The sequence below is a fragment of the Channa argus genome, chromosome 2 (assembly GCF_033026475.1).
Source record: "Channa argus isolate prfri chromosome 2, Channa argus male v1.0, whole genome shotgun sequence".
In the NCBI taxonomy this organism is placed as follows: Eukaryota; Metazoa; Chordata; class Actinopteri; order Anabantiformes; family Channidae; genus Channa; species Channa argus.
In genome coordinates, this window is record NC_090198.1 from 19,395,763 (window position 1) to 19,423,243 (window position 27,481).

The window sequence follows — 27,481 nt, forward strand, 5'->3', positions numbered from 1 at the left end:
CACATTTGCTAATAAACTTTAAAGAAATGAGGGTCTGTGGGACTATACCTGAAAGAAGAAAAATTAAAAACTTCAAAACAGATAAAAGATATCACACATGGAGCAGGACATAAAATTGTTTACCCATAACATAACCAGAGCACATACAAACTAGGTTTTTGAAAAAGAAAAACAAAAAACATACAACTGCTTCAATTTTTTAAAATAGATTTTGATGGTTTAGGGAAGTAAAAAGTCAAAAGGCAGACTTCTCTCAACATTATACAAATACTGGCAGTTAAAGTAAAAAAAAAAACTAAAGCCAAGTTCAATATACAACACTATATTCTGGCATTCATTCATCACAAAAAATTTGAAAATGATACATTACAGAGAAAAGTAAAACAGGACTGCAGCCCTTTGGACATTCTCAATCACAATGCTCCTCTGACATGGTTTGTTTTGATTGTGTTTTGATCTGTTCAGCACCTATAAAATCAAGTTATAAACTGAATCCCTAAAGATAAACTGTATTTTTCTCCCTGGCTATAACTTTAACATTCCCGTAGTTCTTATGTTATTTTCATGAATTGGTTGCTCGAACTATTTTTTTTTTTTTTTTTTTTTTTTTTTTTGAAGCGGCGCAATTTGAGAGACTTGTGTTCTTAAGTGTGCAGAAAAACTCGGTGAGAGTAGGGTAGTGATTGTTTTCTGTCTTCTATAAAGCATTGTACAGTCACATTATTTACATATTCAGTATATTACAGCGCACTCTTTTCACTTTCAGTAGCTTGTGTAACGCGGTTGATTCAGTGCTCTCTCTCCTTCGTTGGGAGGGCTCCTTCCTGTCTCCCTGTGCTTCGGCAACTAATATATTGTCCTCAGATTGATATATGGCAGGTACTAACTGTAAGTGGGTGATACCGAGGCAAAGAAGGAGTTTTTATGACAAAGTTAGTGAGTGAGGATTATTGAGAGAGTGTCAGTTAACAGACTGCAATGCTCTAAAATGTACGGATGGAAATGCATATTGCATGAAGAATATGGAGTACGGCATTTGAATAATAAAAAATTAGCTCTGTTTGTATGATACAGTACTGCACCTTTGTGAAATGACTCACTTGTTTAGAGAAAAGCTATGGGGAAGTTTGGGTTGGTTGTTCTTTGTAGGCACATTGATGAGTTTTAAAGGTTGCAGGCAGACATGAAGTGCTCTTGTAGTTGAGAGGAAATCAGAAGATGGCTGAACTATGCAGTCCATTTCTACCTGCAACAATGTGCAACATTTTCTGCAGAACACAAATTTGTGCCAAATGACAGCTCCTTGCTGTGTTGAAGGAGTGTATTCAGTTTGTCAGGGGACAAATAAGAGTGCACCAAGCACTCGTGAAGATCTGTACATCTGGACTCTATCAGTTTATCTAGTCCCAGTTTTGGAAATTTTATGATTCTACATAATCACTCCATTATTTCAAGTTTTGTGAGCATGGATCTTAGGTGAACTGGATGTTGACTGAGCAGGACCACAGTTTTATCAGTTTAGCTGCTACAGCAAAAAATGGTTCTGTCTACTAAGTTCCAGTCAAAACCACATCTAAGCACAGGCTGCCAGGCTTAGTATGCTGAACCAAGACCAAGCATTTAACATGGATCTCGATAAGGCCCTGTGTGGCTTACAAGGCTGAGATACATGGGCAGTTATTGAGGCAATGTTGTGCAGCATTTATACTCACGTCTTCTGTCTAATACAGGGGATATTTCCCATTAACTAAACTAATGACTTACAATGCTGTGACAATCCCTGCAAATGGTTCTAGGCAGCAGTTTCATCACAGTAAAAAGACAGAGTGATCCTGGACCTAGGCTCTAGCTGCACCACAGAAACTGTGGTGCACCACAGAACCTGTTCTAATTATTTTACATTCCAAACTAAACATGTCCCCACTATTTAAAGCTTTTAAAAATACATTGAAAACCATTCCCATTGCCTTAATAAACTGCCTATGAGTCAGTTTTGGCAGATTGTTAAGCTGATCACTGGTGAGAGTCCAGCAGAGGGCAGGAGTGTGAGCGAATGTCATTGTGTTTGTGGATAGCCTGGTCCAAGTCCAGAGATTGTCCATTTAAGCTGACCTCCATACAGCCACTGTAGGGTGCTGACACCATTGTTGAGACAAGAGGAACATCTGAGGTAAGAAATGACAACACATGATTCAGCAGTTAACAAATGGACAGTAAAAGCTGTGGTATTCAGTGTGTAGAATTTGTCACACTCAGCAAACACATCAACAATCACTTTGGTTGTGTTTGCTGATGTGTACATTAAATCAAGTATACATAGTGATTTGAAAAAAAAAATCCTCTCTTTTCAATTTTGGTGGAGGCTTGAGCCCTTACTGGCTGCAAATGATTTTGTACTTTACAGTGACAATCGTAAATTATAGGAAATTTGCATCCACCTCTTCACATTATTCACACAGTGAGGAAGTTTTATTGTTGATGTGTTGGATTTTTTGAGAAAACAGTCATGCGCAAAACAAACAATGTTGCGATGGAGTCCATTTAAAAGGAGACCATGCAGAAAAATCTAAATTTTATGTTATTCAATTGATCTTCTCAAAAAAACTAGATATACCAAGAGTTTTGTGTGGCTTTCCCAAATTAAGCACTTCATGTGCCATATACTTTTTTTATGTATATGTTCTAAACCACAGTTTTCTTTAATAAAGTAAAATGCATGAATGGCGAAAAGTTGAAAATGATTCAAATACACTGGGTGTACCTCTAATAATGTATTTAGCATCCTGTGTACTGTGAAAAGAAATATAAATAACAAAATATGCATTCCAGTGAGTGGTTCCTCACCAGGGAGGCCTCCTATAAAGGTGCTGGATTGAGACAGGTCAATAGTAAATTCTGTGTCTTCACTTCGTCCAGACTGGCCATCAATCAGCAGCAGAGTTTGGTTGCCTGAGATTGTCACCTGGATTTCATGACTCTCACCATCACAAAGTGGAGCTGGAGAGCTGGCAATGATGGCATCACCAGCAGTCACAAGAACAAACTGAAGACACACACAATGTTTTCAGGTCAAACACACAGCAACAAACTAATTCCACATACAAATGTAGTTTGAGCTTAGAGGCACTCACATCTCGCCATTCATCTGTACCAGAATGATAGTCAGCAAGGGCAATGGAGAGAGGAACTTTGTCTTGATAAACAAGTGCAAACAGCACTCCAATGCCAGAAGTTGGACGCAGGGTCAAGTGGATGCTCAGGTTCTGTGACTCTGAAGTGAGAAAAGCAGGAAGAGAGAGAACAGCAGGTCACGAACTTCATCAACAAACAAACAAACAAAAAAAAGGTAGACTGAAGTGTAGTCAACGATCCCAAACAAATTAAACACTGACTAACTGCTTCAGGATAAAGCATTAGAATAAGTAACGTTAACCCCTAAAATGCTAGGCATAAAGTACAGACACACAAACATGCAAACAAGCAACACTGCACCATAGCTGATATTGAAGAGAGCAAAGCCTGTGCCAGGGTAATATGCTCCAGGAACCTCCGAGCTGAAACACTGCATGTTGTCATTGGACTGAATGGTTTCCTGTATGGAGGTGTCTTCACCAGTCAGCCAGCGCCATTCCTTCATACAACCATCCAAACGGGGGTTCACCTTTGTAATAAATACAACACTTGAGAGATAAGAACATTGATAAATTTTGATAAATATTTAAGAAAATACACAATCACATACAAAAACACACCTGATTAACAAGACCATCCTCTCTGAAAGGGACTCCACCAACAGTAAGATTGAGTTCATGCATGCCCTTCTGCAGTGTAAACAGATCACCATTTACTGCGATCTTCATGACGGCCTCCCTGTCAATCTTAATCACTAGACTCCGTCCCTGTTCCTCTACAGAGATCTGACAAAAGAATGACCTTTTAGTGGTTTTTCAATCTGCTATTGAAGCAAGAGCAGACTGTTCATGAGGACCCGTGATAGAAACACAACCTTTCTCCACTGGCCATCACTGACGATTGGTCCACTGCTGGTCACCCTGCTGACTGTGCCGTACTTCAGCTGCAGCTCCAGCTTCCCGTGGTGCATTGCCAGCACAATCCAGGAGCTGTTCAGATGACCTCCAGCAAAGAAGATCACTCCTTCAGAATCGTAGGTACGGAAGTCGAATTCTGCTGAAAAGCTAGGAGGTGGGAAGCAAAGGTGGAGATAGGGAGTGTATGAATGAGTAAGTTATCATGACTAAGATGGGAATGTGAAATAAAAGCACAAAAGAGAAGTAAATAAAGTGGAACAGATGGTAGAAGGGAAGCATGAAATGTATCCTTACTGACAGTTTTATTTAAATAAGCTGATTCAATGCCACAAAATTATTATACATTTCATTTTAGGACCTTAATGCCTGAAGCATTTTATCATTTAGGTGAAGCTAATGGGTTCTATTCAAATGCATTATTACTTAAGGATAATGAATATATTATAATTTTATTTTATCACATGTTACATGTTCAAATTTATTCCATTATTGGGATATACTGCTGCCAGAATGACACATAACACTTCCAAACAAGTTTGTAAAAAAAAGGCCTGCTCCTGTACTAAAGAAAACTCCACACCATTCAATGCTTATTATCATCCAGAAGTGAAAGTAAAGCACTTGTCTTTTTAGACTAACCAGGCTGGAAGAAGTGTAATCATATTTTATAAAAGTGTGACATATTTTTATAAAATGGCAGTTAGGAGTGTTATAAATAAATTCTAATTCTCACCCAGTGTGAATCCTTCTGCGAAAACGCAACCTTACCACTGGCACCCCACTAAACATACGGCCCAGGTATAGAGAACGTGAGTTCCTCTTCAGCGATGGCAACATACATGGAGTTATAGCCTGGAAGAGAAATCAACATTGTTGCCACCTCATGAGAACCATATAGGTTCAATATATAACTTTACTCATATTACAGGTTCCTACAGCTCAAGCCAAATTGGGAGGATGGAGGTAGGAGATGGGGGGCGGCTGGGGTGGGGTGCAGAGTAGATTCCACAATGCAGAGTGATTAGCACGTCGGCTGGTTTTGTGGATAAAATAACGAGGGATTGCAGGAGTTACTAAGGAAGGAGCACATTGCATGATGACAAGTGGCTGCAGCAAAGTCAAGTGGTTCAATAACATCAGAGCTGTAACAGGGGCCAATGCTGTACAAAGTCAGAATAAAACTGAAACTAATAAAACGTCACCCATCAGACATAAACAACTATATTTCCCCTACTGTAAAATAAAGCTCCTCCTACATGTATAAGCCTGCCATTTCCTAACTCTGTAATTATCAACTCACTACACACAATGAAATAAACTGAAAAAGTCAACTAAGATTTATTTTCTTCTCTATTTTTTAGGTGGACCTATAATTTGCCTTTGTGTGTGGGTTTTACATTAAAACTGAACACAGCTCATCGCTTGTGCCTCTGTCTGAAGCTGACCACCTCCTTGAGGTGTGCTCAGAGATGCTACAGAGTGTTAGTCAACTATGTAGCGGAGAAGGTAAATGCTATTTTGCATTAGGAAAAAAAAAATAATACCCAAAGAAATAAATATCTAAGTAGTCAAACATTTGGGTCCACCCCTAGCAATCACATACAAAAAGGTTTAAAAAATAAACAACATGCCTATAACAGGCAAAAGAAAATATACAAAGCTTTATATGTTCGTGGACACTATAATGATTTTTAAGATTTCTGAAACACCTACTGTACTGTACAAAAGTGAAGCTAAGGTCTGAAATGGCTGGTAAAAAAGCAACAGCTAATGTATTTCACCTTACAGATCCTGAGGTCCTGGCCCAGCTTCATGCCCTGACGACCATCACAGAAGCAACGGAAACTCCCTGGAGTGTTCAGACAATCCTCTGCACAGACCCCTGTCTCACACTCATCCACATCTGACAAATGACACAGCAGGTTGAAGAAAATTAAAGAGAATGAGAGATTCAAGTAATGACTGAGGTATAAAGGGTAAAAGGGAAGCAGAGTTCATGGAGGTAACCAAGTCAGTGAAGTTCAGTTCAAACATTAACTTTCAAGGATCAAAACAACTTCACATTTACAAGAATGTATGTAAAACATTTTCAGGAATGCAACACTAAAGTCAAGTGGTCTTTGACGTTAAATGGTTGATATTTCCATGATCCATATATAACCTTACATGGCCACAAGCAGGCTGGCTATAAAAAAAATAATTCTCTACGGAGGGACACTGAGGTTATGCAAACTCTGGTTTCCACTGCAGACTGAAAAAGGGCAGACAAATGATTAATGACTTTGATTTAAGTCTGCAATTTCCTTTCCCATTGCCAGCAGATCAGATGTTATGGTTATTTTATTCAAGTGTTATCGTCTTAAATAACAAGACAGAATATTTTTGAGCCTTTCACTGGAAATATTTTCAGTCTTTGTGTATATGACAATGTATTTTTAATGCCTCTCCCTGTGGATTTTAGGAAGAACATGACTTGTTTGATATAAATAAGATTTCTTAGATTTTCCCAACCTACATTTTAGATTTAAAAATCTCTTTTGCTTTTACAACTATTTATGTCGTGACCAAATCTGAAGTCAAAAGGACCCTCTAACAATATCTAGAACCAGGGATCAATCTGTGTATGGTACTCAAAAAATGATAGTGTCCTTAACTATGAAGACTGATTAAACAATGTTAGACAGTGACCTGTTACCTACTTCTACAGAATTTCTCAGAATATCTTTGCATTCCTTTCCTGACCCCACAACACAGCTGCAATAAGTCCTGCTGAGGCTGAAACTGCTCCTAAGTAAGGTCTCATGAAACTGTGTGTCTTTATGTGGTTGTCTCTTTTATTGTACCCACCCATGCACACTTACCAATGCAGCTCTTCGTTTCATTGTCATAGACAAAGCCAATATCACACAAGCAGCGATAGCTGCCTTCTTCATTTTCACAACGTGCTGTTCCACACACCTCTGAGTCTTCACACTCATTCACATCTAAAAAAAAAAAAAAAAAAAAAAAGACAAAATGTGTTCAGCTGGACAAGTGAAAGCCTGTCTACAATATCAATATATGATGATTTGTAGAACCAGCCCCAATAGAGATGCTAGTACATTATGATCCTGTTCGGTTATCAGATCTAATCCAAAAGACCCCATTCCATTTCTACAAAATAATTAGAAATATTTATTCAATAATAGGTGATAGGTGTAATACAGTATAAATGTTTAATGCTTCAAAGAGGTTTTCAAATTGAGAAAATTGAGTCTGAGTTTAATTGTTTTTTCAGCTAAACTTGATGTAATTCCAGTATATTATGTATACTGTATGTAGCTTACTTACCATTACACATGTGGCGTCCTACTAACATGTAGCCTGGGTGGCAGTAACAGCGGTAACTACCAATTGTGTTGTTGCACTCATGGTCACACCCTCCACTTCTCTTGCTGCACTCATCGACATCTGCAAACAGGATGGTAGTGGAGTTAATGTGAATGCAGGAAAAACATGATCATGCCTGTGAAAAGCATTAGGTTGTTTGGCTTGTGTTTAGGTTTCCCAACAAATTTAGGGTCTGACTATTTTTAGCACAACCCATTTTAAAGTTGAATTTTGAAACATTCTGAATAGGAGTGCACAGCTCTCAGTCAGATGCGGTTTGAAAAGCTTACTTACATCTCCTATAAACTTCTACTTTGTTACATGTCTTACAAATAACTGACACTTTATGTCACTGTAGCGGAGTGTTGCAGCTGAGTGTTTTGGAGGAGTGCGGTCGTCAAGTGGAAAAGGCTCAGATCGAGTCAAATTGAATCTGTCTCGGTTTCCTCTCACAGTAAGGTGGCAGGATGAGTCACAGTGGAAATGTGTGGAAAGGTGGCTGTGCCATAAATTTTAGAAACATGTTTTCCTCTCCTTCACATTGTATCTATGAATTATGTGCACTTTCCAGTTATGCTTATACACTTAATATTTGTTTCATTTCCCTACCAAAAGTGGAATCTCTGCTCAAGCTTTCATTTCTCAGCTGAGCAAGCCTTCCTTAAAATCTGTTCACAGTAACTAGCTTTACAGGCACGTGAATTCCCGTTGTGGAACTTTTGACTGCAGTTCCTGTACATGTAGTTCATGTATTGACTCACTATTCACACATAATAAATAACTGAAGCAGCAGCAGTTGGACACTGGATAAAGATTTATGTAATAGATACAGTTAAAACATTTAGAAATTGGAAAACTACAAAATTAGGTTTAGTAAGGTCAAACTAATTCCACAACAACTGAGATATACAACTATAAGAAAGTGATTGGAAGGTATATCTTTCTATCAGTGGACAGCACAGGAGATGGCTGTCAGAACTAAGGTCACACTCTTCAGAGACGCTGAATGACAGTGCAAAAGTTCAACCCCTGCTGAGTTTTAAGCACACAGTCTCCAACTATATATTCTCTTTCTTTCTATAGGGATGAGAGTACCTTTCTCACATCTGGCTCCTGTCCAGCCTGTAAAACAGTGACATAAGAAATCCCCCTTTTTGTCCTCGCAGCGCACCGTACCTCTGGCATTACAGGGAAAAGCAGAGCACTGGTCTGGAATATCTTCAAGTATAAAAACAAAAGACATATGGACACAGAGGAAGAAGTGTTATTGTTCTTTTAAAATCAATTCTGTACAAACTGGATGTATTCAGTAAGTGTAACTGTATTGTAATACCATAGTGAGGAAGGGCATCTCTTATGTTCTGCATATCAAGAGTCTAACATAAATAGCCTAATGCTGGCTAAGCTCTCCTGGCAGAGATGCCCTAATTCAGGCCTTCCCAGCATACCTGTCCCCTTGCTCACAAGAAATTAGGTCAAATGGACATTCAAGTGTCAGCTCACTCTGGTTCTGCTTACATTAAAAATTGAAATATTTCACTTGAACTCTCTCATTCATGTCAAACATTTTTAGGTAAACTCATGTACATCTTTTCTCTCCCCTTACAGTTTCCTTTTCCTAGCAGTGGAGTTTGAGTGCATGACAAGTCTGGACATGTTCAGAGAGACAGGAAAGGACAATGAGGGTAGCAAGAAAGACAGATTAGGACAGTGAATGCAGACTCTCAATTGTTAAAAGACTTACAAAATGTTAAATACTGTACTGTAAATGCATGGCTTCCAGGGAAAGGGGAGAGTGCAGAAAATATTAGAGATATTAAGAGAATTCAGAAACAGCAGTATTAAAACCATTTCAGTTTCATCAACAGCTACATTTTATTACATGCTTAAGTCATTTATGCTATTGGGCAATGATTACCATAAATAAGCATGAACGTATAGATTGCTTATTTGTTGATTTTAAGTGCATACTGTAATAAATTCTAGTAGAGGGCCAGTTGGCTTAGTGGTAGAGCATTGGGCTGGAATGCAGAAGGCCAAGGGTTTGAATCCCAACCCACCAAGGGTGACCTTGGTGCTGGTCCCAAGCCCAGATAAAAATGGGAGGGTTGCAGCAGGAAGGACATCTGGCCTAAAAACTCATGACAAATCAACGTGCACAACATGGGACAAGCTGAGAGCCGTTAATTTACTGTAATAAACTCTAATAAATTTTATTTGACACAATTATTAAAATTGTAAAAAAGTTAAATTTTTGTATTTTTAATAACATTTGTCAGAACTTAAGAAACTTTTATTAATAAAAGTAGTTGACAGTACATTGGAGTAAATGTGACATATTTGTATTAGTCTCAGTACCTGCTTGATGATACTGCATTAACAGTTCTACCCCAGTTCCTTCAGTTTCGGATATGTGCAAATATGTTAGACCTAGACCTCTGCAATATGCAATGTTTGCAACATCCCATGACATTTAGATTACTGTAAATATATTAAATTGCGAAAAGCCATCACACAGATATACCACCCACTACCAGACTTCCCACAGATGGGCAGAGATTTGTTGCAAAAAAATAAAAACACAATAGTGTGCTGATGGATACTAGTGGATAAATAAGGGAAAAGTGTCACAGTACTGCAGCTGAGTCATGGAAAGCCCCCAGCCAATACCACTAAAGCCTGGTTGGTTCAGATCTCTGTATCCTGATGCAGCAGAAATCCTCTGCTCCACTCATGTCAGACTTTTTTTTTCCCTGCTCATCATTGCGCTGCTGAGCTAGCTCACAAAAGAAGCTGGTGCAGTCACCTGGATGGTGAATGAGCAAGCATGTGATGACTGAAAGGGTGTGCTACTCATTCACCAATGTGCAGCATCACCGAGGCAAAGTGCTGCAATGTTATTCATGAATACCTGGGCACATTATAACTAATATTAATTCAAGTCACAGAAAGGGTTTGGTGTGTCACACTTCAAAAACAGACCCGGAGATGGTCAAAAATGTACTATTTCATTAGCTTCCTTCTTTTTCATTCTGCAGTTAGAGGGAGTGTTCTGTACATCTGAGTGAGAAGGTGGTGCAGAGCAGTGATACTGCAGTGCAGCATCACACATTACAGCACAATGTACACTATGTAGTAATACTTATTAAGTGAACATAAAGAGAGAAAGGTAACAATAGAAAAAGACAAAAATAATATGGCCAGTGCTGTCCACAGTCCTACCATCAAGCCCAAACATGTAGTCAGGAAACAGATAAGAAGGGATAAAACTTACTGTGGACACACGTGACCAGATCCTGTTTTTTCTTTTCAGAGTCTCCAAACTTGTCCATACAGGCTAGAAAGCAACAAAAGTGACATTAAAACAATGAAGTTACACATATACAACCAGTTAAGCTGACTGCAAGGAGTTGAGAAAAAGTGTTTTAGTAGAAAATATAACTTACCTAAATATTTAGGATAGAAGTAGTCCTACACAATGGAGAAGACATTGAAAAACAGATGTTTTAAATTATGTAGGCAAAATCTAAATAGACATCTAAACAGAACAACAATCTAAATACATGTTAAAATGCGAAGGTGAGTTTCAATTAATACTTGACATAATCTAGGATTTGTTTTTGTTTTATACTCATGGTATGAAAAGTGATTCATAAACAACCATTATTTTCACATGAGGCGTGTGTGTATGTGTTATTACCACATAGAGATTAGGCTATGATTACTGCATAATCTGTGTACTCTGTCTAATAGGTGTGGCCTTTTGCCAGAGGCTTCCTGAGAATTATCTGCATTCACGATAGCAGTAACATGTTTCCCTGCAGTACTCCTGCACAAGTAGGTCAAAATTTGAGATGTATCAACATCACTGTGCCTGGCACTGGATTCACAGAGACACAGGAGATATTCCGCTGCAGTAGGAATATGCAGCAGAATGAGGTAAAAAGTGTTATTTATGAGTCAGTAAGATGACTAAAGGTTTCTAGATATCACAAATCTAATTTTAACCTGGGTTTGTGAAGGTCAGTTGCATTCAAGCTTTGAGCAGTTACTAAACTTTTGTCCAGTGTAATACTCAGCCATGACACCTTCCTATCATATGTTCATATAGAGAAGTCACCTAACAAATAAAAGGCTTGGGAGGAATAGCTTTTGTTGCAAGGAATAATGAGTATCCAGGAACACCTCATTTTCCCTTTCTCTGCAGGGCCCAAAAGCTGCAGCAGAAGAAAACGCAGCGTCAGAGACAGGCACTTTCAGAATGAATAATGCAGCTATGAATGAGACTGCAGCTTTGTGGCACGACATCGTAGAAGACCACAACAAGCACGCTAAAGTTCGACTGCTGGTTATGTTTATACAGCTGACTTGAAAAACTTGACTAGAAGAAAATGTCACCTAACTCCATCTTTTCCTCAACGCAAATTCACCTTAATCCTCCCTCCCACAACTTCCAATCTTACTCTACCTGGCAAATTTTACAAGTACTCTCTGAGTCACTGATTGCCTCACTTACTCCACTGGTACAAATTACACATCAAAACCTAAAGAGTAAGAGTACTTAAAGAGTAATCATGAAAGAACACAGCACCACTGTGCTTGCAGTGCTAGCATCAAACAGTTCAAATGACAACTTGCAAAACAAAAACATTCAATGTCACGATACTCCCGAGGCTAATATTTATTGATGGCTAACATTTTAAATGTCTGCAACATGAATGGCAGACACTGCAATTACAGTCACGCACTGACACATGCAACACACTACACGTGCCTGTTAAAAGAATTATAAGTCTACATCATCAGAAAAAAGGAATGAATACACTTTGGCCCAATAACACACCGTCCAGGTTTCTTGATGCAAGTTATTTATATCTCTGAAGCTTTACCAGAATTGGAAAGGTTAATCTTTACATTCATTAATAAATACCAGAAACTAATCTCCTGGAAATATTTTTAAGCACAAAGAATGTGTTGGATTTTGTTTGCTTGTAAATGTCAAATAGAAAAAAAAAGAAAAAGAGTACGAGGGCATGTATATTATTGAGGCGATGGGCATTAGTGTGTTGAATAGCAGGTTTATTTAATAGAAAAAGCTAATCGGCCTAACCAAAGAGAGCAATGAGAATGTCATGTAAGAGTGACATGTAAGAGTTGGCATTCATGGCCACAGATACAAGTGCTGAGAAGAGACACAGACAAAAGATAAAGAAACCAGGTGTTTGGCAGAAACCTAAGCCAAAAGGATATTCAGCAGACTGGGCTAAATTATAGCAAACTAACTTAAGTGACTGTGTGGGTTGCAGCATCTTCTCTAAACCTGTTTTATAAACTAAAGATGAATCACACTGACTCTGTCTCTGTCACAGAAACAACGTGGGGGGAAAAACAGCCCTTGACATGGCAATATTTTGTGCACAATTAGCCATCAGCACCTACTAGAGAACAAACACCAGCAGCTCAGGCAATGACTCACTAGTCTACTGTCACATTGCAGTCATCACTTATTCCAACAGAACATAATAGGAACAATCAATAATGTGGCTTTAATGTAAATAGAAAAGTAAGGTGACAAACGTTACAGTAAATAATGTCACTTGGTAATGGCTAATGATTGTATTACAATTAACTTGACTGCGGTTTTGGTACCGCAGTGCCTCAGAAGAACAAGGCTTTGTGATGTTATAATATGGGCTTGTATGGCCTTAGCAATACAACTGTAGCTAGATGGTGTTTTTTGTTCTATAGGTTCAACACTCACCGTCTCCGGGTCATTTTCAAACACTTCTCTGGCCTCTTCTTTGCTGCACCTTTCCTCCACGCACTCCCTCTCCAAGTGTCCTTGCTTCGTCTCCTCGAAAACCTGATTAGCTCTTCTGTGTCTGCTCAGAAACTGGTTCGCCTCTTGAGCCGACAGGGAAACTTTGAAAAAGAAAATTGAAAGAAAGAACACCGCTGAACCCAAAATAGACTAGGTCAAGTTAATTAACCTACAATAATCAACATTAGGGCAAACAACACTGCAATATTTTTGGCTTCAAAAACGAAAACACTTAAGAGGAGGTTGCGAAACAGTAACCGTTCAAACACCGTTAATGACGTTAATGTATCATTGCCACAACACTGTCACAGAGACATTAGCGAGCTAGCTAGCCACCTAGCATGGAACTGTTTACTTACTGCCGTCGGACCAGCGGACAATCAGCAGGATTAGCAGGGCTGCCGATGAAAGGGACTTTGTCGGGGTCAGCCGCATTGTTTACCCGCTGAGTCTGCGTCAAGCTTGAGAAACTTTCTCCCGTCCCGTCTTGTAGTCTCTCTGTCCCCCTCCTCCTCCTCCTCCTCCGTCGTATCTCTCAATGTCACTGCTGTTTGCACTGAGCCGAGGCCAACGTTAGTGCGAAACGCTGCAGGTACTCGTATGTTTGACCGTTGACCTTTTAGAGGATTATTAAATCACTGCCGCGGCAGAGCGATGCACGCCAGGCTGCCCAGTGTTTCTCCGTTCACAACACGGGCAAGTTACGCGACCGTCCTCTTTTTCTCAGCGGTTAAACTGGTTCCCATTGCGGCGTGTATCGTTACTTATTTTTTGACTCTCTGCTGCGGTTCTGAGCACTATGAAGCCGGACCGAGTCCGGGGTTTGTGGAGAAAGACTGCACGCCTCTGCTGCTTCAGGAGGGGAGTAGCTCTAAAAAGTGCAGGCTGTAGTTTGCGATGATGCAGCCCTCCAGACTACGCTCCCCACGGCCGGAATAACCGGGTAAGGGGGGCTCGGGGCTTGTGTTTTTTTTGGGCCCCCCTCATAACTTCAAGGTAGATTTTCTTGTCATACCACTGTAAAAAATAAATTAATGGCGCTCTTTTCAGGTAAGGTAAACACTGCAACATAAAAACTGGGTGATCACATGTACCGAAATTTGGTAAATTTGGCAGCCAACTTGCTTTACAGTCACATTACTGTTTTACTCACAAATGTTGGTGAAACGCTCACAATATTGAGCCCTTTTTGTAGTGAAGATCGAGCAAGAACAAAATTGTTCGATGTAAATAGTAAATAGGCTTACTGAAGGGCATCAGTGCCTAGTTCAGGTGGTGTGTTTCAAAGCATTTTTTATTATTTTTTTTGTCCTTTCAGCTTATTGTGTGGCCACAGTGGATCATTTGTCCACATGTTGGTTTGGCACAGTTTTTATGCAACCCTCCCAATTTCTACCAGGCTAAGGGGCAAGACACTGAACCCCAAATAGCCCCGTGGTAGTGAAGAACAAGGGCGCAAGCCTCTGACTCTATGGTCAGTAGGCGGCCAAGAACTGAGTCTCTGCCACCCCTGATATTATTGATAAATGATGGCCAATAATTTTTGTGGAATTATCTTTTATTAAGTTACATGTATTTAATAAAGTGGCACTGGTCAACAGAAACTGAGGAGAAGGGGAAAAAACTGTCAAGTGTCTTTCTTAAATAAAAAAAATAAAACTAAAAGTAGGTTTTAATTTATAATTTAAGTAAAAATACCAGTGTGCTACCACTTTTACTAGGGTACAATATTAAATGCTGCTTATGCATTTATGAATTATAATTATCTAAAGATATACAAAGACATCTGCATTTCTAAGGAATATTTTCCTTTCAGTTTTGTTTCCTCTGAATCTTGTGTGAGCAAAAGTCTGTTTTTCACTTGCTTTTTGTATCCTGTTCTTCTGTTGTCCTGTTCTTTATATGTCAGAATGTCTGTTGAGCAGTTCTGTTCTAGCATACCTGGAGTTTTGTTAAAGTGTAGTAGTAAATAGTAAAAATGTTTTAGCTACAGTATATGGATGCTGCATTTTAAATGTAGTGACCCAAAGTCTCTGATTGATTTATGAACATATATCTCAACAAGAATAATGGGTTTGACAACAATAATGAATGACAATGGTGGTGGAAAAAAGGTGGTAGCACAATGGAGCATGATATTGCGATTTTGTCTTAACAGAGATCTCTAAACAAGTAGAAATCACTTGAAGTTAAAGGAAAACCGCCTGGGTAAAAGAGTGATTTCTAAATGAGTGTTATATTAGTTTGGTTTGTGACCAAAGACTTGAGAGACAAACAGTGCTGGAAAAAGTTAATTTTATTTTTTTACCTTATATTAAATTAAATCTTTATCATTACAGTTCAGACTATGCCATGTACAACTGCTATGCCACAAATTATTTTAATAAGATGAGGACATGAAGAGAATAACAAAATTTGTAGGTAATTTTGTTAGACCAACAAATGTATACATCTGGCAACAATAAAATGATATAACATGCTTCTAAAATTGAATAAACCAATGCAGCATCTCATAAAGCAGAGCACCAACAGGGAATGGTGATCCAATTGAGAAAAATTCAACAGAATTGGATTGAGCCTCAACTTTCTCCTGTGTGGTTTTCAAACCAAAACCAACTACTAACCACTTTCAGCTACTTTTCTCCTGATCCCTGTAGTTTAAACAGCAGGGGGGAATGTGCAGGTGGTCTTACAGCCTGTTCAACAGTGAACATTTATTTTTCAAAACAAACACCAAACAAACACCAACCATCTCTTACACGTGCTATAGAACTCAGCCCTTTTTCAAAGTTCCTTGAAACAAATGTATTTCTTTGCAGTAAACTGCTACTATGTCAACCAGCCATCCAGTTCCCCACTGGCTCACAGATAAGCCAGCTTTTGTTGCACCAAAAAAACTAAAAAACTAAACCTGAACAAAACACTTCCAGCACAGAAGCAATGACACTGTTTGGATAAACAAAAATATCATAAAACAAAGCTTAAAATAAACAAGAGAAAGTCGACAAAAATGACTAACCATTTACCTCTGTTGCCTCCTCTTGTCACTTCTTTCTCAGCCCCTGCCTCTCTCTCTCTTTACCAAAATATCCCGAGAAGTGCCCCCTGTAGGAACAGTAAGGTGTCCTAATGTGACGCTGGTGTAAAGGTCATTTTCTGTATGGGTGCACTGTTTCATGGCGGTTTTCGGAGGAAGGAGACAAAGGAGGGCAGGAATGGGACTTGATACTGTTGTGTTTGCTGAGAGCATCATCAAAGTCCAACTGTTTACCGTTGACTGTAATGTCCATGCAGCCGTAGTAAAAAGCTGTTACAGGGGTGGCAGATAATGGGACATCATCTATAGAGCAAGAGAATGACAATAATGAGTCATGGTGGTAAAGAGAGACATTTTTAAACCAAGTTTATGGCATGCAAAAAAATAAACACATTGAGTACCACTACAGAGCAAATGCAATTCCCAACTTGATTTTAATCTCAACAGCAGAGTGAACAACATTTTCATAAGTAAAATGCTGGTACCAAAATGCCCTTTAAATAAGAATGATTGTGGCCGTATTTATTAAAATGCTGGTCTGGTGTCTCGTCCACAACTTTGGTCTAAATAGATGTATCTCTATTTGACAGATTGCTATTAAAATGTGTACAAATATTAAAAGTTTCAATGTAGACATTCCAGTATAACAAATGGGAGATTCACCAGTTGGCTTTTTGTAACTATGCCTTTTGTAACTAAATTTGTTACAGATATTCAGGATATATTGAAGTCACAATTCCTAAACCTTGAATCTAGTGCCATCATCTGGTCAGAATTTCAAACTGTCCAATATTTGAAACCAAATTGAAAACCTATTTACATTCCTTTAAGCCTTGATTGCTTTGAAACTCTTTTCCAACATTAGGAAATCTCAGAGAAAGTGTTTACAGTTGCCATATGTACCCTAGCTAATAGGATAGGCTTGTAGTTATTACAAGTAGTTGTCACTTTTGTACTTGGTTACTTTGTGCTTGCTGCTTTGACTAACCCGGTATACCACCAATATATGTACTGATGGGGTTCTGCATGGTGGTGTTTAGTCGCTCCAGTGCCTCCCGCAGAGCATCAGAGGGAATATAGGTAACAGTGGAAGAGTTGGCTGAAATCTGGATTTCTGTAGGAGTCACATTCAGCAGCACTATCAGCCGATCAGGGTAACACAACATCAGAGAGTCCAGCCTCGCCACAGAGACGCCGTCTAAGAACACTTGCAAGTTCTAGAGTATGTGGGGAAATAACATTGCAAAATTTAATCATCTGTGATGCGATTGTGTTTGAAGACATGGCAAGATACCTCCAACAAAAGTGTAAATTATCTCACAGCATCTTGTTCTCCTTTTGATACAACAGCGAGAGACAGGGGGACTGTGTTGTCATAGACAAGGCCAAAGAGGACACCAGTACTGGTGGAGGGACGGATACTCATCTTTATATTCACAATCCAGCTCCCAGATTCACCTAGTTGCACACACAAACATACATATTGGAAAACACAAATTTGTTTTGAGAGACATTGTACCTATGCTGGTGTACTGTACATTAGCACATTAAGGCAGGACTCAGGACTTTCTAAACCCCACCAAAGCCAAAAGAGGCCCCTCTATATTAAATATGGTCATTTTGTTCATATGTTTTAGTTTTCCACCCCAAAACATGCATTTTTGGTAACACTCTTCTCACTGCTTTTGAAACTATGCACTTTGCTCCAAACTAAACTTGACCCTGCACTACTGTAACACAGTTGCTCAAGGATCTGAAGTTGTTAGGAAGTATCAAAAGCAGAGGCCAAACTTCCCCATAGGGATTATTAAAGTATAACTTACTCACTGTAGTTAATGTTGAAGTGTGCCAGTCCTTCCCCAGTAAAGAAAGATCCTCGTTCTACAGACACATAACAATGTTTACTCTTCTTCTCCTGGATGACCTGCTTTACCCCAGACGCTCCCTGGTTCATCAAGTTCCAGCCTCTGATGCAGCCGTCAAGTCGAGGGTTGATCTGTCAGATGGTTGTAAAACACAAGTACAACAATATGAATTCCTGGTCTTCAGTACAGTCTCTTAGTCAATGCTAAGTAAACAAACCACATGCTCGTTTATTTAAACTTTTGCTAATGAAAAAATGTATCTATTATTGTGCTTTCTGGGTAATTTAGTTGTGTGTGCACTAATGTAGATGACGAACGTACAGGTTTGATGACGTTGTCTGTGCGGTTGGGTAAACCAGCAATGTACACCTTGGTCTCCAGTTTGCCATTAACTGATGTAAAGAGGCTCTCAGGGCTGTTGATGCTCATCACAGCTTCCTTGCTGATCTTCACACTAATGCTGCTCTCCAGTTCATCCACAGAGATCTGTATGTTACACAAAATAGTTTAATTACATTTACTGCTACTTTACTATAACTCTTCAAGGACGAGAGCTTCCGATTACTACAGCTCTGTCTTACCACATGCCACTGTCCATCATTGATGGCTTTTCCTCCACTAGTGACCTTGGATGTGTGCTGGTTTTTGAACTGGACTTCAACACGACCATCCCTTAGCCCCAACATGATCCAAGACTCTTGAGAGGACTCTGCATACAGAACAACTCCCTCCGGATCAAATGTACGGAAGTCAAATTCTGCTGCAAATCTAACAACAACAGAACAGAAAGAGGTGATTTTAACCACTAATAAATGTACAAACTACTAGTTCCAAGATAGCCAAACTGTTAATGCAAATGCTTGTTTACAAAGTTCAGTTAAAAATGATGTACAAATATAAAAATGTCAAAGATGCTTCCATCTGTCACACGATGGATAAAGTTAATCTTGTATGCTCTTTACACTCTTTAACTTCTTTCAGTGTTCGAATGAGTGAGTTGAATCAAATTATAGAAAATAACTGAAAAAGAGTGCATTGTTTTGATCAAACTACTGTTATCCAGTTCAACAATCAACATACACATATTATAATATTGTTGGGGTGTGATGCAGTGAAGGTTTACATGCACAATTTTCAGGTGCGTTATCACACAATGACACCCCAACCAGCAACCAAGTCTCTAATTTTCACACCATGCTTAAAGCAGTAGAAACAAACTTTAGACAACCTCTGCTAACTGCTTGCTAACTAACGTGATTTATGTGCCAAACGCATTTTGGACTAAAAGCACCAAACACCTTTATGAACCTTCAAGACCAAAAAATGTTCACTACATTTTCATCTGCACGTGTGTCCAGCAGATGCTTACTTTGTGTTCTCTGGCAGGCGGAAACGCAGATAGATGACAGGCAGGCCCACAAACTGCTCGCCCAGGTAAAGCATCTCTGGGTGTTTGTAGTCATACAGGTCTACACACACAGTGATTGGTTCACAGTGTTCTTCATTCTCGGCCAAACGAAGACCCTTACGGCCATCACAGTGGCATGTGTAGCTGCCCACTGTGTTTATACAAGTGCTGTGGCACACGTTCATTTTACATTCATCTACATCTGCAACACCAACAAAAAATATATTATACATTTATATTATACATTCATATTATACAATATATAATACATACAAGTAATGTCTTCTGGTTTGATTAAATGTCTTTTGTAGGTTTTTCATGTAAAATATATATTTAATAATCAGTTTTGTCACGTGTCAACACTAGTAAGACAGAAGCAAACTGTAAAGATCAAGCTGCCAACAACACTTGTAGATTGCCAAAGTAAAAATTAGCTTGCACCTCGACAGCAAGTAAGGTTGTCAAGGTTTAAGTGCATTTTTTCCTTTGGTTAGAAAAAAACAATAAACTGAAATCTCACCATTGCAGGTCTTGGAAGTTGAGTTATATTTAAATCCTAGGGGACACCGGCACTCAAACATGCCAGGCAGGTTTACACATTTAGCTGGTGCCTCACAGAGACTGGGAAACAGCAGACATTCATTCATATCTGGAAAACAGCAATTCAAAGGTGTCAATGAGCAAATGGTGTTGTGAGACTTAATGTCCTTGTGAGAATGTATTATGAACTAAGAACTGAAAAAAATACACCATACAAGGTTAAATGCAAAAGTCGTCCTCGTAATGGAGGAAATTACTAAATTATTATTCAAAGATTTTCCTATTGATGGCATACCTTTCATCCAACATTGAAACACCTATATATTCTTGTAAACATTACGATCCTTGCCCAGCGATAGCTGGAATCAGCTCCAGCACTCCCACTTATCGTTAACAAGATAAGCAGTTTAGACGATGGATAGATGGATAAATTAAATTATGGTTGTGTCATAATGAAGTGCAGCTGCAAGCAGAGACATTAAGTAATTTATAAACCAAAAAAAATAAAATAAAAATCACCTGCTTGTAGTTTCTCAGAAATTAATATTTGTAAGTAAAATGTGTTTCAATTTAAAAATAACTGACAGTTCAATTAAAATTATATATTTCCTGCTACCAGTAATTCCTCACAACCTATTGTATGTACAGTATAATTTGGGGTTTGAATTGATGAGCTATGTTACAATCTATAATCTACAATCTATGTGTATGCTCTTCTTAAACACCATTCAAAAAATTACATAAAATTAAAAGAGAGAAAGCAAATTTACCCAGCTGACTCGGTTCATGTTTGTGAAGACTTTGTACCCGGTTGAGCCTTCAACACATCTAAAGATAAACACTGACTGAACTCCCCACACAAAATATAACCGAAAGAAATATGCGTAAATCAGACGACAAACATCTAAAAAAGGAATACAAGTATGTTCTAATAGCTCAAGGAACTCATAGTCTGTTTACAGCAAGGACCATCTATTCAGATGGTAAAAGCTTTTCACACTCTGTTACATAAGAAGTCACCTCAGGTCAGTGTTAGAAATAACAAAAGTTGAAGGCACTGAGCACAACAGAATGGAGAATAAGGTTTTGATATGAAGTGTGTAGGTTCAAGCAGCCATTATGAAAAAATTAAAATAAACTAAACCAATATAAATCCGTATTTGTATTTGCTCAGCTACATCATAGCACTGTGCATTACACCTTCACAGAACCAAACAAACAGCTTGGTACATTCATATACAGTGATGTTTAGTACCCCCTCTTTTAAGTCTTTGTTATTTTGGGTAAAAAACATCAGCAGCACCCAGCTGATCATCAGCCCTTGACTGATTAATCATCATTAGGTCAGCAGAGCTTTATGTTTTGGCAGTTTGCTGCTTAACTCCAGGTCTGCATTAACAAAATACCAAGAGGGAAAGACATGCAAGTATAGGTCTTAGAGAAGAAATTCTTGCAAATCAGTCTGGAAAAGGTTATAAAACAATTCCCAAAGAATTTAGAGTTCAACCTTTGACAGTGAGAAAGACAGTTGCCAATCTTCCCAGGAGTCCCAATGCACTAAACCCACAGTCAGACTCAAAGAAATAAACTCAGAGTTCAACCTCTGACTTAAAAGGCCTCACTTAGTATGTTAAATAATAAAATCAATGACAGCACAGGAGAAAGACTTTTCTGTCTAAAATGAACATGAAAACATAATTGGTTCAACTGGGGTTGTAAGACTGCATCTGAACAAACCACAAGACTGCTGGAACAATGTCCAAGGGACAGATGAGACCAACGTGGAGTTGTTTGGCCTTAATGCTCCATGTTTGACAAAAACCAAACACAGTATTTCAGCAAAAACACCTCATACACACTGTCAGGCACGGTGTTGGAGGGGTGAAGATTTGGGTTTTGCAGCCACAGGACCTGGGCACATGCAGTCAGTGACTGGGTTTTCATGCACTTAGGAATCCAGGGTAATCTGAGAAATCACCTTTCTCTGGAAATTGGGGAACAGTGTTTATAGTACATGCACTTAAGAAACCCGGTTACTGGAAATCCGTGTATATGCCCAGAGTATATGCCTCAAACTTATTTTGGAAGCCTGGCTCAGAAATTTCAAGTGTATAGTGGAAGAAAATGCTGCTTTCCATTTGTGTCAAAGCAGAGTGACAGTGCAGGGGGGAGAAAAGGAAAAAGGGTAAACACAGGAACTGTCTTAATGTACAAAAAAAAATATGCAAGAAAAAGTAAAATCTTTAGAATTCAAGGGCCTTTGTGTTGGCTAAGTTTTCTGTGTGACCTTTGACAGTTTGTTTTAAAAAGGAGTAGGCATCGCCCTGTTAATGTACTTACCAGCCTTTCACTAAGCTGCGTGTTCCTGTCTGCAGTTTATTGTTACGCACAGTCACAGTTGGAGAAAGCTGATCAGAAACCTGGTTTTGTACGTACGAATTGGCGTTCTCCAACAGAAATCTACCTGGAGAAATCAGGTTTCCCTAATCTCCTGCTTTCCTGTTTACATGACACTTAGGAAATCAGCTTTTCCGACAAAGTCCATTGTAGCCTGGTTACTTAAATCCATGTAAACACACTTAGATTGGACTATGAACTCCTTTCTATACCAGAGTATTCTAGAGGTAAATGTGAGGCCATCTGTTTAACAGCTAAAGCTTGCTCAAAATCATAAAACAAATAATGGCACGATGAAAAAAGTTGTATGTTGTTGTTTGTCTTAGGTCCCATAGGCCTGATATGAAGACTTGCACAGATCACATGACTTTCATATTGTTTTCCACAAAATACCAAGTTTTGAACATGACTGTATAGGACAGCAAACTGCATTTGTTCATTATGTAATTGAAATTAATTCAAATGTAAATGATACATACCATTACTGCAGTTTAACTTTACAAACAGCTGGAATAAAATGAAGTCTCACCTAAGCAGTGGATATTGTCACTGATCAAGTAGCCTTCTTCACACATGCAGTGGAAACTACCAGGGACGTTGAAACATTTCTGGTTACATCCCGCTGGAAATTCAGGATCTGAACACTCATCAATGTCTGCCCAACAGATCACAGAGAGAGACACATATCAGCCAACTGTTTGCCAGTTTAAAGACACATGAACAGTACAACAAAGTATTCACAGCGCTCAACTTTTTCCACATTTTGTTATGTTACAGCCTTGTTTTAAAATGGATCAAATTCATTATTTTTACAAACGATACCCGATAATGACAACGTGAAAGAAGTTGTTTGAAGTCTTTGCAAATTTATTTTTAAAAAATAATAATAAAAAAATCACATGTACATAAGTATTCATGGCCTTTGCTTAATACTTTGTTGAAGAACCTTTAGCATCAATTACAGCCTCAAGTCTTTTCGAGTATGATGCTGTCACACCTATTTTTGGGCAGTTTCTTCTTCTTCTCTGAAGTACCTCTCTAGCTCCATCAGGTTGGATGGGGAGCGTTGGTGCAAAGCCATTTTCAGATCTCTCCAGAGATGTTCAGTCGGGTTGAAGTCTTGGCTCTGGCTGGGCCACTCAAGGACATTCACAGAGTTGTCCCAGAGCCACTTCTTTGTCATCTTGGTTGTGTGCTTAGGGTCATTGTCCTGTTGAAAGATGAACAGTCACCCCAGTCTGAGGTCCAGAGCGCTCTGGAACAGGTTTTCATAAATAGATCTGTGTATATTGCTGCATTCATCTTTTCAGTGATACTGACTAGTCTCCCAGTTCCTGCTGCTGAAAAACATCCTCATAACATGACACCACCATGCTTTACAGTAGAGATGGTAATGGTCAGGTTGCGAGTGGTGCCTGGTTTCCTCCAGACAAGACACTTGGTATTCATGCTAAAGAGTTCAATCTTTGTTTCATAAGACCAGAGAATTTTGTTTCTGAGGGTCTGAGAGTCCTTCAGTTGGGCTGTCATGTGCCTTTTACTGAGGAGTGGTTTCTGTCTGGCCTCTCTACCATACAGGCCTCCAGAGATGGTTGTTCTTCTGGAAGGTTCTTCTGTCTCCACAGAGAAACACTGAAGCTCTTTCAGAGTGTTTATCAGGTTCTTGGTCACCTCCCCGACTAATGGACTTCTCTCTCGATCGCTCAGTTTGGCCTGCCGCGCCCGCTCAAGGAAGAGTCCTGGTGGTTCCAAACATCCATTTACGGATGATGGAGGCCACTGTGCTCATTGTGACTTTCAATACTGCAGAAATGTTCCTTCCCCAGATCTATGCCTTGATACAATCCTGTCTCAGAGGTCTACAGACAATCCATTGGACTTCATGGCTTGGTTTGTGCTCTGACATGCACTGTTAACGGTGGGACCATATATAGATAGGTGTATGCTTTTCCAAATCATGTCCAGTCAACTGAGTTTCCCACAGGTGGACTCCAATCAAGTAGTAAAAACATCTCAAGGATGATCAGTGGAAACAGGATGCACCAGAGCTAAATTCTGAGTGTCATGGCAAAGGCGGTGAATACTTATGTACATGTAAATTTGCAAAAAGATTTCAAAATTACTTCTTTCACCTTGTCATGCTGGGGTATTGTTTGTGGAACTTTAAGGAAAATAATGAATTTGATCCATTTTGGAATAAGGCTGTAACATAACAAAATGTGGAAAAAGTTAAATGCTGTGAATACTTTCCGGATATACTGTACGTGCAACATGGATTTATTTAATTACTGTCATTGTGTAGGTGATTTGGCTGCATGTTTGCTTACAGATGACCAGTTTAAAGGTTTTAAGTTGACAGTGTGGCTGGATAAGACCAAATGTTAGTCTAAAACATTTAAAGATGTAATGAATAATGAGGATCTACCGTCTTCACAACGCAGCCCCTTCCAGCCAGGCTTACACACACATGTGAATGAGGCTTGGCCGTCCACGCACCGCTCTGATCCCTCTTTGTAGCATGGAAATGGTGTGCACTGGTTACTGATTTCTGCCATGCAACAATCAATGTCACACACATAGAGGGGATGTCACTGAGGGCAGTGAACTTAGATTAATTGACAGAAAGATACAAACACTAAGTAAAGCCCCTCACCGTTCACACAGGTGCGAAGGTCCGATGGGATGGGAGAATTCTGGTTGTTGATGCCGACACGGTGTGACCCCAGGCACACTAAAACAAAGTGTTCATTGTCAGAATGCAACATTATAGACCTGAGGCGTACCATCCAGAAAGACAAACCATGCAAATATTTGGGCCCTACAAAGAAATCTGTGACAAAGGGCCCAATATTGGCACATTGTGCAATCACTATAAACCTTCCAAACCTCCCATAAAGGCGCTTTACAGGGCACCACAGCAGCCCAAAAAGTCCTAACTAACAGCCTGATACTGATAGGGCAGTCACCTGCATTAGATCACTGCAAAACAGGGGTATCCTTCTGATCCCCAGAAACAATAGAAAAAAGAACTGGGGTAGGCGGATGCTTTGTCTTGCTGTGCTTCTTTGCCCAAAGTCTACCATTAGCATTTCTAAAGGAAATTAAAACTTTAATTTAAGAAACACAATACACTGTACAAACTTACCAACATACTTGGGGTAGAAGTACTCCTAAAAGAAAATAAATAAACAAATTTATAACATGTAACTTATTTTTTACCATTTACATTGGCAGCAAGGAAAAACATGAATCCAAATCATAACTATGTCAAAATTCCACTGAACAATGTATTTCCATTTGTATTCATAATTTAAAAAAAAATACAAAACGCGATCAGCAACTTGGAGACACCAGGGCTGTCCTCTCTGTACAAAGCAAAGCAGTGAGATCAGGTGCGTCACTGCTCTCACCGTCTCAGGCTGGTTCTCAAAGATCTCCCTGGCCTCCTCTTTGTTGCACAGCTCCTCGATGCACTCCCTCTCCAGGTTCCCCTTCTTGCCCTCCTCAAACAGAGAGTTGGCTCTCCTGTGTCTCCTCAGGAACTGGGAGGCCGTGCTCTGGCTCAGGACTAGGACAGACACAGGCAGACTCATTTTAAATATAATGTGTACATCTGTGTTGTTGACATGTTTGCAGAAATCGTGAACGAACATAACGGTGCAGGATACCACGTGATACCATGTGCGATTAATTTAACAAGCTACAGTATAACAGCGTGTCTGATCCCTGCAGGAATTTAAGTCATCTAGTTTCCTCATTGAACATGGCTGGTGTTGTTGGCCTGCATGCACAGAGTGGACAACCTAATTGGCCTGAAAATGATGGTATTGCGAAACAGTTATTTCCCAGAAATGACCCCTAGTTATGATAACAGGCTGCTCGTGTTGTCCAAACTTTGTTTCAAAGTGTAGAAAGGAGCCGTGACCTATTCACACTTTGTTTCCCATCAGTTGCGCTTTTTAGTCACATCGAGGCCGAAAAACCAGCTCGTCTCAAACCGGGGCACTGAGGCTGTTTTGGGAACTACTTGACTGCGTGAAGAAAAAATGTAAACCGCAAAATCCAAACACTTACATTGATAAGCATCCACGAGTGTCACAAGAAACACGAGACAAACCACAGACTCCCCAAGTGCCCGTTTCTTCCTCCACATAGTCGAGCTGTTCTTCCTGCAAGGCCACGGCTTGGCTCTGGGAGACTGGCTGGCTGAGCACGGGTCCGTGTGAGGGGGGGAAAAAAACAACGTTATTTTTCCCGAAAGTGTTTTCGCAAAGCGAGAGAGGGAGAGAGAAAGGGGGAGTGGAGGAGACTGCCAGGATCGGTTCCACGGGGATATGAGAGGAGGCAGCTAGGGAGCGCTGCAAACTCAGTCACGTACACTGCTATCGCTATCACATGCGTGCGTTTTGCTGCTGGGTACTTGAACTCATGCATAAGATTGGTTTATGAAATACAATACGCAACAAGGGGCCCCATGTTCACGCACAGAAGAAACACACACACACACACACGGCGAAGAAAGAATCAGTCAGCAAGTTGCTGAGTTCACAAGTGCAGGATGTGTAAGAACAGTCCTGAGTAGAAGGAACCGAAAATTACAAGTTAGAGGAAAAGCTAACACCGGCCTAATCTTCAGTCAGATGTGGAAGGCAAACACACCAGTGTGTTTTACATCTTGTGAAACACACTGGTAAATATAAATCTTAACTTACACTTGGGGCATCTAATATGAGTCCATGGGCACAAATTGTTTAAATGACCCCTACCCACTGTTTCTTTAGTAATTTGTGGTCATTTTAGTGTATTTTAACTGAACTCACTGACTTTAAAAGATTTAACAATGTCTTGAGGCTTTCACTCTGTGGCCTCTTGACCACTTCGGCTACTACTACCTTCTTTATGTATGATTTGTTCTTTGTCATGTAAGCGTCATCTTTTTATATTGAATAATAATGTTTTTGAATAATCAAAAACAATTGGTAATGAAAAATAGTA

The 27,481-nt window shown here is 39.4% G+C and overlaps 2 protein-coding genes across 3 annotated transcripts; both read right to left on the bottom strand.

The window, feature by feature from the left end:
* Window positions 1-103: 103 nt before the first annotated feature.
* On the bottom strand, window positions 104-14,154 carry gas6 (growth arrest-specific 6). Of its 2 annotated transcripts, none has more exons than XM_067496179.1 (15): window positions 13,599-14,154; window positions 13,180-13,340; window positions 10,865-10,889; window positions 10,693-10,755; window positions 8,514-8,651; window positions 7,380-7,499; window positions 6,911-7,033; window positions 5,831-5,952; window positions 4,783-4,901; window positions 4,007-4,196; window positions 3,753-3,917; window positions 3,493-3,661; window positions 3,132-3,271; window positions 2,845-3,043; window positions 104-2,165 (listed from the first exon to the last, which is right to left on the bottom strand). In XM_067496179.1, exons 1-15 carry the CDS (start codon window positions 13,672-13,674, stop codon window positions 2,014-2,016), a joined length of 1,962 nt encoding a protein of 653 aa, XP_067352280.1. In that variant the 5' UTR covers window positions 13,675-14,154; the 3' UTR covers window positions 104-2,013. The 2 variants fall into 2 exon arrangements, with proteins under 2 accessions (XP_067352280.1, XP_067352281.1); XM_067496180.1 differs by having other exon boundaries at window positions 8,514-8,636; window positions 13,599-14,152.
* A 1,363-nt stretch (window positions 14,155-15,517) lies between these two features.
* On the bottom strand, window positions 15,518-26,787 carry pros1 (protein S). Its single transcript, XM_067496181.1, has 14 exons — window positions 26,561-26,787; window positions 25,897-26,054; window positions 25,632-25,656; window positions 25,140-25,217; window positions 24,912-25,034; window positions 23,016-23,141; window positions 20,070-20,198; window positions 19,511-19,751; window positions 18,723-18,909; window positions 18,463-18,627; window positions 18,104-18,272; window positions 17,598-17,734; window positions 17,265-17,493; window positions 15,518-16,579 (listed from the first exon to the last, which is right to left on the bottom strand). The coding sequence occupies exons 1-14, from the start codon at window positions 26,637-26,639 to the stop codon at window positions 16,389-16,391; spliced, it is 2,037 nt and encodes a 678-aa protein (XP_067352282.1). The 5' UTR covers window positions 26,640-26,787; the 3' UTR covers window positions 15,518-16,388.
* Window positions 26,788-27,481: the final 694 nt, after the last annotated feature.